We start from the raw sequence: 16,942 nt of genomic DNA on the forward strand, positions 1-16,942 counted from the left end.
TTCAGTGTGGGAGGGTACTAACTATACAAGGGCCGGAAGATTAGTCAATATATTAATGACTAGAAGGATAACCTTAAAAAAACCCGTCAGAAATCTTTTAATTTAGGGAAAGTGGGTTAAGGACATGGGAAGAGGGCAGGACTCACCTTTTAAGGTGAAAGATGACAAAAGGTTTCAGTTGGCCTTCGGTGTAATATGTGAACAATCAGGACCACATGGGCAGGGCACATAAACGCACAATTATGTCCTGATGTAGGAAGGCACTGCCATCCACTGTGCCCTACTTCTGGTAGTAAACCTGGGAGAATACCAGGTCCATTTCTGAGCACCAAACATTGAATACATTTTTTAGGTAGCTCCAGAGGGGACATCAAGGACTGGTATAAATTATGGGAAACATTTCACTTAACACAGGAAAAAGGAAGTACTGGCAGTATCCTAATGTCGGGCCAACAGAAGCTTTAATCCCCCCTAAGTTTCTAGTCCACGGGTTACAATCTGCTGTTTGTTTAGAAGGTAGTCAACCACACTCTTTAGAACTATGATGAGAGGTAACTCGTGAGCAGAATCCCCTATGAGTAAACTAGTGGGACTTTAAGATGCCTGTGCTACCTGCTATGGTGGCTGCTCAGTTTCCTTGGTTTACCTAATGATTTACAGATATTCACACAGGTGACATTTTGGGATGAGCTGAGCCCCAGGAGGCAGGGATGCTCCTGTATTTCTTACAAATAACCATGTGTAATGTTTGTCAAACTAAAGAGCCTATAACTAAGACAAATTAAATACAACTACCAGACACTATGGCTCCAAGATTATTAAAATTTAACGCTTTATTTTTTAAAAAAGGTTATTTTCAAAATTCCATATGTGATTTTTCACCTACACATAGGCAGGGTATAAAATAATGCGTGAAGAAGTCAGTGATGGAAGAGCCGGAGATTCGTGTGAGCGAGGATTATTCCCAGCTCATCGCAAGCCTCGATCACAACTTTGTCAGCAGTGGAACCGGAAGGGGCAGCGATGTAGGCCACGCCACTCTGAGGGGGAGACAGAGACGGACTCTCAAAACACAGCCTCGTGCCAAAACACGTCCAGAATCAACCCCTCACACCCAATAACAAGTGCAAGCTAACAATGATTCACGCTGCAGACTTATTCGGTCAAGAGGCAAAATAACGGGATTTGGGTTGTCCATACAACAAAAGGAGAAGTCAAAATAACACTCTAGGTGTTACTGACATGTCACATCGTCATAGCCTGGATATATAATATAACTCACAGAACTGAAAAATCAGAAGCAGCATCTCTGAAATGGTTGCTGCATAATGACCAAATCCATACACACACCAATTCCATACTTACCCTTTTAGCTCTGTCTACATTGTCCCGGAAAGGAAAGAAGGCATCAGAGCTGATGGAAACTTCACTAAGTTTGTCAACCCATTCCCTCTTCTCTGCCTCGGTTAATAACTCGGGGACCTGCTCAAACAGTGCCTTCCACTTGATCAAATCTTCACCCTATAAGTGGGGGCAGAGGGGAAAGACAGGTTTTACACCATCTTCAGTACTATCTGATACAAATCAGAATGCCAGAAAAACACTTGGGCATTTTTCCTAGGACTTAATTATAAATAATGACTCACTTATATCCAAGTCCATATTTCTAGAACCTTTTTTTGATGTTGTATAACATTTCATTAAGGAAGAAAATTAATCTTAAGTGTACCAAATAAAGACTGTACCATTTACAAGCCAGTTTATTCCAAATATATTTTGTTCTTTAATCTCTAAGTTAAATCTACTGCTTTATATCCCTGTATCAAAGCAAGCAAGGAAACAGATAATTTCTAGAAGTACATTTCTACAATAATTAGTCTTAAGTACAGAGTCAGTCTAATAGACCAACCAGAACATGACGCAACAGTGTTCATTTTTAAAAAGTACTTCTATTTAGGGTTTAAACCAAAAGGCTTAAACAACATACTTTTATTCTTACTCACATATATAAGTTCTCTTCCAGGACTTACAGCACAATTTGTTGTGTAATAATCAAGCAGAAAAAGCAAATATTGAAGTAATTTTTTAAAAAAGCTATTTGAAGCGTTTCCTGGTTACAAAGCACACTCTGCAACGACACCTGTTGATCATGTGATGGATTCCTATCCCTGAATGGACAGCCCAGGGGAGTTGACTCGCCCCCTCAGAAGACCACTGAGTTTTTGATTACCAAGCTTCTCTTTGTGTTTTGCATCCAGTACCTGTTAAGCATTTCTATTTCCAGAAACTGGGCTAAATCCTATTCTTTTAGCAGGCTACCTAATACTTGCAATTTTAATGCTCCCATATACCTGCTTCAAAGTAGAAAACATTAAAGAACATGAAATATAACACAAGTACACTGAGTTGTTAATGGAGCTTGTAGAAAATGTAGAGGGACATTTGTTACCTGCTATCAAGTAATTTGTATGCAATGTTAAATACACACCTATCACATAGTAAGCACCATGACTGGCACTGTGACAGACACCCAAGATGGATGAAAAACAGCCCCTGTCATCAAAACTTATAATCAGGGACTTCCCTCGTGGTCCAGTAGTTAAGAATCCGCCTTCCAATGCAGGGGACGTGGCTTCGATCCCTGGTCAGGGAACTAAGAACCCACATGCCACGGGGCAACTAAGCTCGCATGCCACAAGTACTGAGCCTGCGCACTCTAGAGCCCACACACCACACCTGGAGAGTCCACGCGCCACAGCTAGAGAGAAGCCTGCATGCTGCAACTAACACCCGACACAGCCAAATAAATAAACAAACAAACAAATAAATCTTAAAAAAAAAAAAAAAGCTTATAGGGACTTCCCTGGTGGCGCAGTGGTTACAAATCCGCCTGCCAATGCAGGGGACACGGGTTCGAGCCCTGGTCCAGGAAGATCCCACGTGCCGTGGAGCAACTAAGCCCATGTACCAACAACTAGTGAGCCTGCGTGCTACAACTACTGAAGCCTGTGCACCTAGAGCCCACACACTGCAACAAGAGAAGCCACTGCAATGAGAAGCCTGCACACCTCAATGAAGAGCAGCCCCTGCCTGTCACAACTAGAAAAAGCCCACGCGCAGCAATGAAGACCCAACGCAGCCAAAAATGAATAAATTTATAGGAAAAAAAAAAAAGCTTACAATCAACAAGGGAGGTACAAACATACAAAACTAAACCAGTGGTTATAATCTAAAAAGACATATGATCTGTAGTGTCAGAAAGGGATAAAGAACGCCAAAGGTAAATGAGACAGAAGAAGTTTAGATTAGCAAATTTAGATAATACAGAACTTCAAGAAAAATATCTTTTATCTTTGTAGTGATGAAGATAGTCTGTTACACAGAAAGGGTAAACATACTAATACACTCCACCCACACTCAACGACAGCCCTTACCTCTCCGATGGTTCCAGTAACATACTGATCGATGGCGTTGGAGATTTCTGCTCTCTTCACTCCAGTTTTAAACTTCATGGAAAGCACTTGTGGGTGATGTCTAAGCCACCAATAGTTTGCCTTATCCCCGGCAAGGCGTGTGCAGTGTATCCGAGACTGCTGTCCAGCTCCAATGCCAATAACCTGAAGAATGAAGAACACAGACGTTAAAATGAATAACACGCTTCTCAATGGATCTTTTGTGCATATTCCCCCAAATCCATCAATTTTGTGGGGGGAAAAGAAAATCAGGCTGAAATAAGAGAAATACAAATAATTTTAAAGTCATTAAAAAGGTTAAGTGTAACATGTTTTAACTATTATTTATATGTTTTACCTCTTCAGTGAAATTTGAGGTATGGCTATTAATTAATATCTGGAAGTTTCTAGAGCTCCTGGACATCAGTAGTGAAGCGTGGTCTTGCTGGAACTTATCAGACAAGTAGCCACAGTCTCCCAGGTTTTTGGTATTACAGATTAGCAATCTTGCAACAGTAGGCAATCACCTAAATTCCGAAGTTGAAAGGGTCTTCCAGGTCACATGCCAATTAACATCCATCCTCCCCTCCTACTTATGGGCCAAATAATTTAACAAATGGCTAGAGAGGAGCTCAAGACACTATGAGAAGAAACAGTGCTAAAGCCACAGCAAAACCAGGTTTATCCTAGAGCTAGGAGAGGCCCAGTGATGAGCCAGCTCAGTCCTGCATCCTATGGCTTTTAACTAGGAAAAGTTAAATACCTAGCTTAACATCAGATAGTAAAAGATGTTCAATATTTTGACTGTGGTAGTGGTCACGGTCAAACAACTACATAATCTGTGCAAACTGGTCAAACTCTACAGTTAAAAGGGGTGAATTTTACTGTATATAAATTATGCCTCAGTAAACCAGATTTTTCATCATGTTAACTTAGTCTACAGATTCTTGGTAAAATAACATTAAAAGTATAAATAAAAATACCCTTATGCTGCAAAACGATGGGCTAGTGGGTGGCAGTATGTTCTACTCTCTCTTCACTGGAAATGCTACCGATAGGGATGAGGGGGGCAAAAAAACTAGTTCCCTAGCAACCATTGTCCCCTAACCCAAAACGTGCCAACTCGTTCCAGGCAAGAAGCAATAAGAACAATTTTAACACTTAGTTCCAAAGATACTTTGTATTCATTACTGAGTAAATACTGACAAACCGAGAAGAGAAAAACTTGGCAAATTTTCTTTTTCAAGCAGTCTAGTTCCCAAGACGGATGGATTTTTGAACATCATCTTGCAAAACAACAGTCCTCCCAAGGTGAGTCTGACAGCTTGGTTACCTGCCCGTCCCTGGCATAGCACACGGAGTTAGACTGAGTATACTTGACAGCAATGGTGGCCACAGTGAGGTCTCTGAGCGCAGATGCCGGCAACTAAAAAAACACAGAATGGTAAATGGGGCTTTTTTTTTTTTTAAACCTTCATTTAACTTTTAGCATCTTATGTGTCCCTTATAACAGACCTATAATATATAGTTCTATCCCTCAAATGAGGGAGTGAAATTAACTGTTCATAGGAGACACTATCATGTTTTACTGAAAGAATCATATTTAACGTGTTTGTCATGGAACTCTGTGCGACGCCTAATACGTCACAAACTCAGACTGATGCCATTTTGCAACAAACTTTGGCTTAAGCCTCTTTACGTATCACACTAGATATGAAATACCATAACCACTCCAAAACTGCCAAACAGTATTTTCTCTATCACAGTAGCACCGAATAACTGGAGACGTGATAAAATTTATGTTCAAAAAACAACATTCCCTGGTGGCGCAGTGGTTGAGAGTCTGCCTGCCGATGCAGGGGACACGGCTTTGTGCCCCCGTCCGGGGAGAACCCACATGCTGCAGAGCGGCTGGTCCTGTGAGCCATGGCCGCTGAGCCTGCACATCGGGAGCCTGTGCTCCGCAACGGGAGAGGCCACAACAGTGAGAGGCCCGCGTACCGCAAAACGAAACAAAACAAAAAAACACTGAGAGTAATTTTCACAGACACTACAAATAACTGTGATGCACATACAGCCAAGACTGCTCAGGAAAAACCAAATTAGGATCATTTTTTGGTTTGCCTAGAATATTCTACATAGAAAGTATTCAAAAAGGTATTATGTACTACCGGTTCAAACAGAATGAAACAACTACTATAACTAAAAATGTCACTATCTTTAATATAAAGAGCAAATACAAATTGAAAAGAATAATAATGATCTACGTTGGTATGCTAAGCGGACAAAAAATATAAGCACAGCTAACTGATAAATTATCTAACTGAAAAACTGTTAAGTCAGACTTCATCAAAACTAAAGCTTCTGCTCTTAGAAAAAATCCTGTATTAAGAGGATAAAAAGACAAGTTACAGACCATGAGAAAATATTTTGCAAACCACATATCCAACAAATAACTACTATTCACAATATATAAAGACCTCTCAAAATTCAGCTACAAGAATAAAAACATAATTAGAAAATGGGCAAAACACATGAAGAGACATTTGAAGAAAAAGGATATACAGATGGCAAATAAACACATGAAAAAATGTCCATCACTAGCCATTAGGGAAGGCAAATTAAAATTATGAGGTATTGCTACACACCTATCTAATAGGAAAGCGACAACACCGAAACCTGGTAAGGATGCAGAGAAACTGGGATCGTGCGTATGTTGCTGGTGTAACATATAAAATGATGCAGCCTCTTTGGAAAACAGTTTGGCCGTTTCTTAAACTAAATATGCAACTATGATGCCAGCCAGCAAATACACTCCTGTGTCTTTAGAACAGAGAAATGAAAACTATGTTCATACAAAAACCTGTTCATGAATGTACAATGAATGAAAGTTACAGAAAGGGGAACAGATTAGTAGTTGCCCGAGGTTACAGAGGAGGCAGAGGCAGGAGAGAAGTGACTGTGGCTATAAAAGGCAACAGAAGCCTCCTTGTAGTGAGGGGCATGTTCTGTGTCTTGACTGCATCAATGTCAATTATCAAGGTTGTGATGCTGTATTAACAGTTTTGCAAGACACTGTCCATTAGGGGAAATGGAGTAAAAGATACATGGGAACTCTTAAAACTGCATGTGTATCTATAATTTTTACTTTTTAAACTCAAAATTAAAAGCTTAAAAACCACTGTTAGAATTTTTTAAGAATTTATTATTCTAAGGTACTATTGATGTATTGATAGTATATCCTTTTCTATCTGTATTTGCTCTTTGCCAACTATACATTTTATTCCTTTGGTTCTAAGAAAGATTAATAACAAAAGCCAGCCTTCTTAGCTGCCTAGCTTCAAATATAACCCTAGTATCCCGAGTTAGGATCAAGGACTATGAGACATGTCAAGAGGTGGGAGTGAGAGAATCCAGTGTAATAAACATGGCACATATAGTTAAAACAAATTGAAGCATTATTCAAGAAAAATGGGAGAAGACAGAAAAATTCAAGCATGTTTGTTAATACTCAACACACACTCATTACACTTCTCCGGCTTCCTCAGAACTGAAACCATTCTAGACCTAATAGTATAATCTGATGATTTTGAGGCTGGAATATTAATAAAAACCTGTTTTAAAAGAAGGGAGGGGAATATAAAGGAGGATAATACCATCATTCTCATCCTTAGGTTTCCAAATTTCCATTAAAAATACATATGAACAAATACAAAAGAATGTAGATAAAAGATTAAAATCAAACCCTTGTAAAAATATCCAAGCTAGCACAGCCAGAGGCACAAAACCTATCAAGTGCTACTAAATTAATCAGTCCAATACCTATAAAACTACAAGGAAAACTTACAAAAGTAAGAGTCTCAATAGGTAGACACAGTTGTCAGCATGGGTACCATGGAATCGAGCTCAATACCCTTTTGGTATTTTAAAAAATACATTAACCAGCCAGATTAATAAAGTTAAAAAAAAAAAAAGAGTCTCATTTTACTGTGAGCTGCTTAAAAACATTGCTACCCCAGTACCTCAGGGCCTTGACCAAAGTAGTGGATTCCAAAGGACTGAAAGATCTTTCTATATATGATTCCTACATGTTCCTTCACTTCAGGGCACCATTAAGTTTCAAAGATAAAAATGAAAGAATAACCAGTAAACCAACAAAGATCATGTCTTAATCACTATATGTTTATTAACAGAACTATCCTGATACAGATTTTAAAGCCTATTTTCAGCATTCTACTTAAAGTCGCAGGATTCAGACCGGGAAACAATAGCCAACTCGTCCACTTGTTACAAAATGACTTCTTAAGAGACTAATCCTTTTCTAAGAACAAATAGAAAACCTGAATACAGAGCTCATAAAATATCAAGTACTGAGAGGCAAGAGGCAAAGACCCCAGAGATAAAGGAAGCTGGAAGAAATGAATGTGATGATGCTTTTCCCCTCAAGGCATTTTCCAAGTTGCAAGGCAGTAACTAAGAGGTAAATGAGCTAAGCCCCGCATTAAGTCAACTCTATAAAGGGAAAAAAACACCATCCAGACCCTCAAAATATCTATATGGTTCTTTCATATTGCAGACCAAAAAACTGATCAAATAGTCAACCTACAAAAGATATGGAAAATTTTATTTGAGGCAACCTGAGGAACCCAGGAGACAGTCTCTCAGAAAGATCTGAGAACTGTTCCAAATAGGTAAGGGGGGTGGCCAGTATATACGTGATTTCGATGAAGGGGCACGTGCAATCAATCACACTTCTCGGCAGAAGGTTACTGCTATTCTCGAGGAACAGACATCCTAATTAATGGTTGTAAGTGCTTTCCTAAGTACGGGAAGATACAAGAAACTGGGTTCACAAAATCTCCTGAAAATATATAACTATCTGAGGGCCAGTTTTGTCAGTTTTCCCAGAGCACAGAGTACCTCACCCTGAATTCCTTTCAGTGACTGCAGTGGCTAAAGACTTGATTCTTGCAAAACTGGATGGTGGGCGACATTCTTTATTTTACGATCCCCTCCCTTTTGGTCTTAATTTCAACCAAAGTTTGGGAGGCATTTTGTGACTAATTTGTCCCATGGTGCTAGGAATGCTCCTTCAGTTCAGGCCAGGATTTCGCTGATAAGCCACTCGATGGGCCATTACTGGACTCGATGGGCCATTACTGGACTAGGCCCTCTTGGCAGTAACCAAAAGCCTCTGGACCACCTGACTTACTAGTCTATTATGGTCCAGGAAATGGTTCCCTCTTGTTGCTTCTTCCCATATCTATAGTTACACTATTATAATCACTGATCTTATAGAAAGATGTATTTGGTCAATCATTTCAACTCCCCTAGTCATCGTTATTTTTATCAAATGCTCAGTCACATATTTGGAAGAAACAACAATCTTGTAAAATAGGCAGAATAGAAATAAAATAGCTAGTAATATTAATAAGGTCATAAGTATTTAAGCTAAGAACTTCCACTAGGTGCAGCCCAGAACCTCCCCACCTTGTCTGACCGGTCTGCTCTGTACCAATCACTTTCTTTAAGGGAACTGATATATTGGCACTGTACATAAAGTTCACCAAAGATGTCTGCATACACAAGGCAGAGTAGTGGCTCATCGTGACCCCTCACAGGATTGAGAAAGGAATGTTATCTTCTAAGGAGTTACGTGGTTGGCACCAGAAGAAGAAAAATTGAGCTTTATGGTTGAGCAGGTATTTCTGCCACTGGGGAAGCCTGGTTAACACATAATGCAGATGCACAGTGCATGCTGGAGGGGAAGGAGGAGGCCAAAGAAAAAGCTTCATGTTTAAATTTTTCTTGCCTTGCCTTAAAATATGAATTTTTATTTCATCAATATCCAATGCCCAGCATGCAATCAAAAACACCAGCCACGCCAGCAGGTAAGACCAGAAAACAAAGAAGTCAGTTACACATCTGAAGTACTGAAAGGAAAGTACAGCCAACATTAGACCCAGCAAAAATATCCTTTAAAACTGAAGGCCCAATTAAGGGATTTCAGAAAAACAAGTACTACTAGCTCATCCATTTCCTTATAGTATAACCTTGGGCAAATGTCTTAACTGTCCTCTCTGTCAGAATTTTGTAATCTTTACAATAGAGTTGACAGTAGTCACACCCCGCCCAGAGGGAGCTGTGCATATTAATTGATATAATACATGTAAATACAAAAAGAAAACCATTTTTATCCTAGGAATATGTCCTTCTAAAAGATGACAACAGGACAATAGCAAAATCGTGACTATGTGAAAACACCCATCACATCACTGAAAATGGAAACAACTTAAATATCCATCATAGTACGTGGATTGCCACATGGCCTTTCAGATGAAGATGTGGATCTATCTTTCTTGATATATAAACACATTTGTAGCTCAGTGCATAGAAAAAAAGGCAAGTTACAGAACAGATTTATAAAAGACATGATCCCATATATGTAGAATTGAAGGTAAATAACTACATATATACATATGCACAGAAGTTTCTAATACGGCCTTCTGTTCATTTTTTGAGTTCTCAAACTTACTTGACAACTCAGAGATGAGCTAGCTCTTTGCATATCGACCAGTTTTAAATATGGGCCTTAATAAATGCATAAGCATATAAATATTAAAAACAGATCTACTGGGCTTCCCTGGTGGCACAATGGTTGAGAGTCTGCCTGCCGATGCAGGGGACATGGGTTCCTGCCCCGGTCTGGGAGGATCCCACATGCCGTGGAGCGGCTGAGCCTGCATGTCCGGAGCCTGTGCTCCGTAACGGGAGAGGCCACCACAGTGAGAGACCCGCGTATCGCAAACAAACAAACAAACAAACAAACAAAAAACAGATCTACTGAATTACTAGTATTCAGTTCAGATATTTTCAGACTTACATCTTTATTCTTGGTAACAATGTTGCTAAATAATGACCTGTTGATGACACTATTATTTCTCTTCTGGCTTAAACGAAGACCAAAGAGAGTTCGAACTTCGTTTTCATCTGGACTGTAAGACTGGTCCATCTAAATAAAACAAAGTTAAGGAGTTAAAAGAGTAAAAAATATGTCTACATCCCTCAAAATTTTTCACTTAATTTATATTCAAGATATTTCATTATAAGCAAGGCTATATGCATTTTTTCTAACTTAGGCAGGTACAAGATCATTTCAGGATGGGTGTAATAGAATGGTCAGGCATCAATATTTTGCTCCAAAAATTTTTATAGGTTTTATAATCTTATAGGGTTTTGTAACTTATACCAAACATTAGAACCAATGGTGCCAACAGAGCATTTCTGGTTTCAGTAACTGAAAGCACTATACATACGGTTTTTTCTTAAAAAAAAAAAAAACTAAAACATATGCTAACAAATAGGCAGTGGCACAAAAACTAACCTCTAATTTTTTCTAAGAATCTATTACAAATACTTAATTAAGACTTAGATTAAAAGTTAAAAGAGTGGGCTTCCCTGGTGGCGCAGTGGTTAAGAATCCGCCTGCCAATGCAGGGGACAAGGGTTCAAGCCCTAGTCCAGGAAGTTTCCACATGCCGCGGAGCAACGAAGCCCGTGCGCCACAACTACTGAGCCTGCACTCTAGAGCCCGCGAGCCACAACTATGGAAGCCCGCGTGCCTAGAGGCCATGCTCTGCAACAAGAAAAGCCAACGCAATGAGAAGCCCACGCACGGCAACAAAGAGTAGCCCCCGCTCGCCGCAACTAGAGAATGCACGCATGCAGCACCAACACAGCCAAAGCTAAAACAAAACAAAGTTAAAAGAGAGAGAACAGCATTTGTAGTCTGTGTCTTTGTTATTTGAAAAGGAATATGTCATTCATTGCTTTCTTCCTCTCCCAAATTTTTAACTGAAATGATAGTAAGACATGGGAATAACCTGCATAAGACCACTCTCTCCCTAGACATTTTTCCAAATTTGACAGTATTTCTTCATTTAACCTTTGGATGATCTTTGATTTAGAAAGCACTGATATCTGTAACTTATAAGCAAGACCTCATACTAATTCTGCTTAATCTGCATTTTCCTGAATTCTAAAATGGTCCTTTTCCCTTTATATTATAAAATTTCTAAAACTGAGATGTGCCCGCCTATTAACTGATGTCATAAAAAAACCTCTCAAATAAACAGAATAGTGAGGAAGCCCTGGTGTTCTTTTGACACCCTGAAACATGATACTGTCCGGTGCTAAAGAGGTCATGATCAGGGTCAGGCTCAGGATTTGGAAAACATTCTTCATGATGCTACAAGTAACTGCTAATAGCCAGAAGTACTTACTACTCTTAATGACAACAACAACAAAAAACAGTTAAGAGTGAAAATACAGTGGCAGCTAACTGAATGATTAAGTACCTTTAAAAAAAGCTACTTCTGTCAAGTAGCTTTTTAAAAAGTATTACATTTAATGTGGTATTTTTGTTTTCTTTCCTTGAAAAGCTGACATGGAGTCTATGGTGAACCATGTAATTATTGGTTTCTTAAAGTGAAGAATAATAACTTTCAATATATGGAATTTGGATTCCACAAAATTTTTTTTACATTAATACCTTCTGAAAAACAGTATTATGAATTTTAACTTTCAATTCAAATAACTTTTTGCTTTATCCATTTATGATCAGACTATGGGCTAATTTCCTTAAGTATAAGAGCTTGTAAAAATCAGTAAGGAAAAAACTCAACAATCTATTAGAAAGACAGGCAAAGAACATGGGCAGACAGTTCATAAAAGGGAAGTAAAAACACTTAAATGTGAAAAGATGTTCACCCACACACAATAAGAAACTAAAACTGCAATGAGATGCCATTTTCATCTATAACTGCTAAGATAAAAATGTTTAAAAACTTGATGCTAGCAAAGGTGTTAGGAAACAGGCACCCTTACACATTCCCATTAAGACATAAAATTGGTTGTACAACCTTAAAATGAGCAGCATCTATCAAAGTCACCAATACAGACAGTCTGCAACCCAGTCCTAATTTTATTCTCAGGACTTTCCCTCTAGCTTATTTCACTGCAGGGTATGTGTAATAGCTAAAGACTGGTGACTGGCTAGATAAGATACACAGATACGGGACAAACTTCCAAGATGATGAAGCAGTGTGCATTTGTGTCAGTGGGGAGAAAAAGAAGAAATGCAAACGCAAATATTTGCTGAATATGTACAGACGACATATTTCAGGAAAGGTGAGCAAGAAATTGAGACTATTACTTTTAAAAAAGGTAACAGAGCGGCAGAAGGGAAGGATGAGGAGACTTCATCAAATAACCTTCAATACCTTTTGAATAGGAAACCACATTAAATATATTATTTTTAAAGAAATGAAAAGTAAGGGCAGGAAAGCTATCTTGATCTTAAACCCAAAAAATTAATAGGAAGAAAAAATTTGCAGGGTTAAGGATAAAAAAACCATAGTAAAGAAGGATAAATTAGAAGGGTGCCAGTATAAAGGAAAGATTAAATACGGGGAAAAGAGACAAAAGAGAAGAGCAAATTACTGTTTCAAACATGAGTTGCACTAACCTGAAGAACACAATAGTTCCCATTTTTCTTCTTAGAAAGTAATTTCAAAGCTTCATCCTCATATCCCGGGGCAATAATACCATCAGATACCTATATGTGTATTACATATTAATTTCTATTTTAAAAAATTAGAGAACACCTCTTAAACAATCTAGAGATAATTATCTGTCGTAAATAATGCCGTAGCAGTTTCTGGTTACTGCCTCCACCAGATAATACAAATACTATTCTTGGAAAAGGTAAGTCTATGCTAGAATACAACTTTCTACAGCTGATCTTATCTCACTGGCTGTCCTTCTGGTTGTCTGTTTCAATTTTAACCAAGAATATATGAGTGATTCGCTGTAATACACGTATCTTAGGAAGAAAAATGATTTTTTACTCTTCTGTTCACAGGGAGGTTTTGTACTAGAAAGAGCATGTTCTTCTAATTCTGGCTCTGCCAAAACCTGGCTAAATGACCCGAGGCAAGGCAGGCTCCTCAACAGCAAGAAAAGAGGTCAGAGGGAATCAGATTTAACACATTATCAAGATACGAAAGTCATAGCTCACACCCCAAAGCCTCGTGCTGTATAACCTATAATGCAGCACACCAGCTCCACGGCAGCTGGGGATGGCAGGGGTGATGGTAAGGATCCCTAAAGCAACTAAATATTGTCAAGTCACAGGCCCTGTTAGCCTTAACTGCTAACTGTTTGTTTCCCTCCGAGGCATCTGATCTCCTTCATCTTCTTCTCTATCTCCCCAGCCCCACCCCCACCTTTCCGGAATGCCTGTTTGGTACTCAATTGATGGGGGTTAGTTTTTTAGAGTAGTTTATAATTCCCCTCACTATACAGTCTCTTTCATTACAGACCGAATGAAAGTTTACAGCCAGGTTCACTATTACGTCACCATCCAAGATAGCATCCTCTATTCTTCAGAAACAGTAACTCTGGCATTAAGACAATGACTACTAGAAAATTTTAAAGAATTAAATACATAAAACTTGATCACAATAGCCAAATACAAATATTATAGGTTATGGTTTCAATAAACACTATGAACAAATTAAGCTCTACTTAGTTATGCATGGGACAAGATACAGAATGTCCACTAACCTCTCTAGAGATAATTTTGGCAGTAGGGACATCACAAACATCAGATAATGCAACAAAATCACCAAAGGAAGACATCCTATCAGCCCCTGTAAATAAAAATTAAAATGCAGTATTTATCACAGATTATCCATCCTTATACAGAAAAAGGTAATGTTCAACAAACCCCAATGTGATCATATAAAATCTAACTTCACTAAGATTTAAACAATAGATTAATAAGTCATTTAACTGAAATAATCAATAAGAAATATGCTTTCATTTTACCTCCTAGAGCAACATTCAGCAAACTTTTTCTGTAAAGGGCCTGATAGTAAATATTTTTTAAGCTTTGCGGCCACGTGACCCTGTTCCACCTCCAAGACTGTGGTTAGCAATCAGCCACCGACAATACTATGTGGCCCTGTTCCAACCAGACTACATTTACAAAGCTAGGTGGTGGGCTGGATTTAGCCAATGAGCCACACTTTGCCAACCCCTGTGGTAGAAAGTAAACCATGAGAAAGTGTCTCAATAATCTCCCATTAACTTTACAATAATATTCACAGGTTATTAAGCTCATGCATTAGATACTTGTGATTATATAAAATATAACTTTAACAAAATTCAGTGTACTTAAATAACCATATAACTTAAATTTAGCGATACAAATACATTCAATAGTCTAATCTGAAACTTCACGCACCAAATTCCAATTGTGCTTCCCTTTATCACATTAAATACTAAAACTAACACACACTTTTATAAACAAATTTATTCCAAGGCTCTCATATAGTCATTCTGAAGTATTAATGAAAAACAGATTAAGGTAATTTGAAATCCTATAACGAAACAAAGGATATTACTACTTTAAGATAAAATATTGCTTTTCCTCTCAAAAAAAAAAAACAACAGAAAAAGCGCTATTATTCTTCTGACCTCTTGCTCTTGCATATGCAGTGGATATGGGTGTGAGCGTTTCATACATATCATAGACCATGCAGACTTTGGCTTCATCTTCACTGAGTGGAACTCCAACAGCAGCGCCTGGTATAGAAAACCATAAATAAACCAAAAATCTCAAGTGACTACTTATTAATTCCTAAATCAGGACATTTTTCTAAACATCATCTAGTCTATATAGCATAATTTCTAGTGCTTGAGCCAAATTAAACAAAAACCTGTTTGGCCAGATAATTAAATGCCAAAAATATAACTGCAGGGGAGGGTGAGGCGGGGGGAATCTCTTCTCCAGCCTCTGAAAACAGAGCCACTGTCTTGAGTCTGCCAACACTAGGCGTGTATGAAGCTACTGTAATTCATTGCTGACACTCTTTCCTGCTTGATATCACACACTGTTTATTTCTCTGCCACTCCCATTGTTTTCATATCCAAAAACTATCTGAGAACTAATTATGTGTTGAATTGTCAGTAGGTGACACAAATAACTAAGCTGTACAGCTGACTTAAACAAAGAAGAACAAAGGTCTCTCATACAATGGCCATAAAAAGTTAAGAGTGCCATAAGAACAACTTGTGTCTCTACTCAGTTAACTTCTCAACCATGTGGAAAAATGTTTAGTTTAGTCACACTGCATTCAGCAACATCACTTTTATTTTCTAAAACATGTTTCCACTACAAATACAACTATTATCTGACCTTCCTATCTCATAATAGTGTTACATATTATATATATGTAAAAGACATGTGCGCATGGTATTGTTATCAGATTTTATCCAGTTACTACACTGATACTGTTATTAACAAAAGTGGTTTCAGACTTCACAGAATGTCTATATTCGCTTTTGAGTCTTGTCAAACTTCCAAAAATTTTTTAAAAAGTGTATTTTGAACAGTTCCAGAGAATCCCAGAGGGCAGTGCTTTACCTGCCGGGCTGACATGTTTGAAAGAGGCAGCGGCTGGAATGCCTAAAGCTTCTTTGAGTTCCTTCACCAGCTGCCAGGCATTCAAAGCATCACACAAGTTGATAAATCCAGGGGCTCCATTCAAAACTACATATAAAAATATAAATACACATTAACAAGCCAGGTCAATAAGATCAGATATGTGTACATTTCCTAGAAAAATTTTAAAAACACATATATAAAGATTGCACAAATATGTTGCAAATAAAGTATAATGAAGAGGCAAACAGATATACACGAACATACAAGAACTTGCTGAGACTGAATAAAGCACCCGAGTCTGAGCCCATCTCAACAAACACACACACACCACAGAGGTGCATGAACACATACGTGTGCACACACCACTGGTGGACCAAAGCCAGCCAATCCATAAATAAATCAACAAAGAATTCAGGAACAGGAAAAAAGTACGACTAGACTAGTGGTCATCAGGGATCCACTTCAGTACAGAAATAAGATCAAACAACTGTGGCAACTTTACTGTACAATTTATAGTATAAAATTTAAATTGTAAGTCCTGTCAGTTTAACAAATAATGTTACAAACTAAAGCAAGAGTTTCGTGGGTGGTAGAGATGGAGGGAGAAACATGTGTTGGGTTTCTCTTCTTTTATACCAGACTCGCTACACTCAGTCTAAAGTTGAAATGCAGTTAAAAAGGAGACTACAACTTTTTCACTGCCTATTCTCTTAACAGTGGCAGGATTTTTAAAAGCCAAAATCTTGTGAATAAACATTTATAAGAAGTTCAGTGCACACACAAAACTAGTGGGCCACTAATTAAAAACAACTTTATAATTTCATTTCCTTTGTGTTATTTTGGATAGCACATACTTTTAAAAACAAAACCTTGCCAAACATCTATTGAGTGCCTACTACAATGTTAAGCACTGTTCTAGGAACTTGGGATACTATCAGTGAATAAAACAGTCCCTCCCAAATTACTGTCATCGACAACC

The 16,942-nt window shown here is 38.2% G+C and overlaps 1 protein-coding gene across 3 annotated transcripts in view; it reads right to left on the reverse strand.

Annotated features, from left to right (window-relative positions):
• Positions 1 to 808: 808 nt before the first annotated feature.
• Positions 809 to 16,942, reverse strand: part of ATIC (5-aminoimidazole-4-carboxamide ribonucleotide formyltransferase/IMP cyclohydrolase) — a 30,839-nt gene continuing 14,705 nt past the window's right edge. For 2 of the 3 annotated variants that reach the window (XM_060152171.1, XM_060152173.1), the window contains exons 8-16: positions 15,943 to 16,068; positions 14,994 to 15,101; positions 14,079 to 14,164; positions 12,979 to 13,068; positions 10,336 to 10,464; positions 4,786 to 4,878; positions 3,435 to 3,617; positions 1,366 to 1,521; positions 809 to 1,040 (exon numbers count right to left, since the gene is read on the reverse strand). In XM_060152171.1, the coding sequence (XP_060008154.1) occupies positions 921 to 1,040; positions 1,366 to 1,521; positions 3,435 to 3,617; positions 4,786 to 4,878; positions 10,336 to 10,464; positions 12,979 to 13,068; positions 14,079 to 14,164; positions 14,994 to 15,101; positions 15,943 to 16,068 (1,091 nt within the window). In that variant the 3' untranslated portion in view covers positions 809 to 920. The remainder of the gene's footprint in view (positions 1,041 to 1,365; positions 1,522 to 3,434; positions 3,618 to 4,785; positions 4,879 to 10,335; positions 10,465 to 12,978; positions 13,069 to 14,078; positions 14,165 to 14,993; positions 15,102 to 15,942; positions 16,069 to 16,942) is intronic. The other variant, XM_060152172.1, reaches the window with a different exon arrangement.

Source organism: Lagenorhynchus albirostris, chromosome 6 (genome assembly GCF_949774975.1).
Source record: "Lagenorhynchus albirostris chromosome 6, mLagAlb1.1, whole genome shotgun sequence".
Classification (NCBI taxonomy): Eukaryota; Metazoa; Chordata; class Mammalia; order Artiodactyla; family Delphinidae; genus Lagenorhynchus; species Lagenorhynchus albirostris.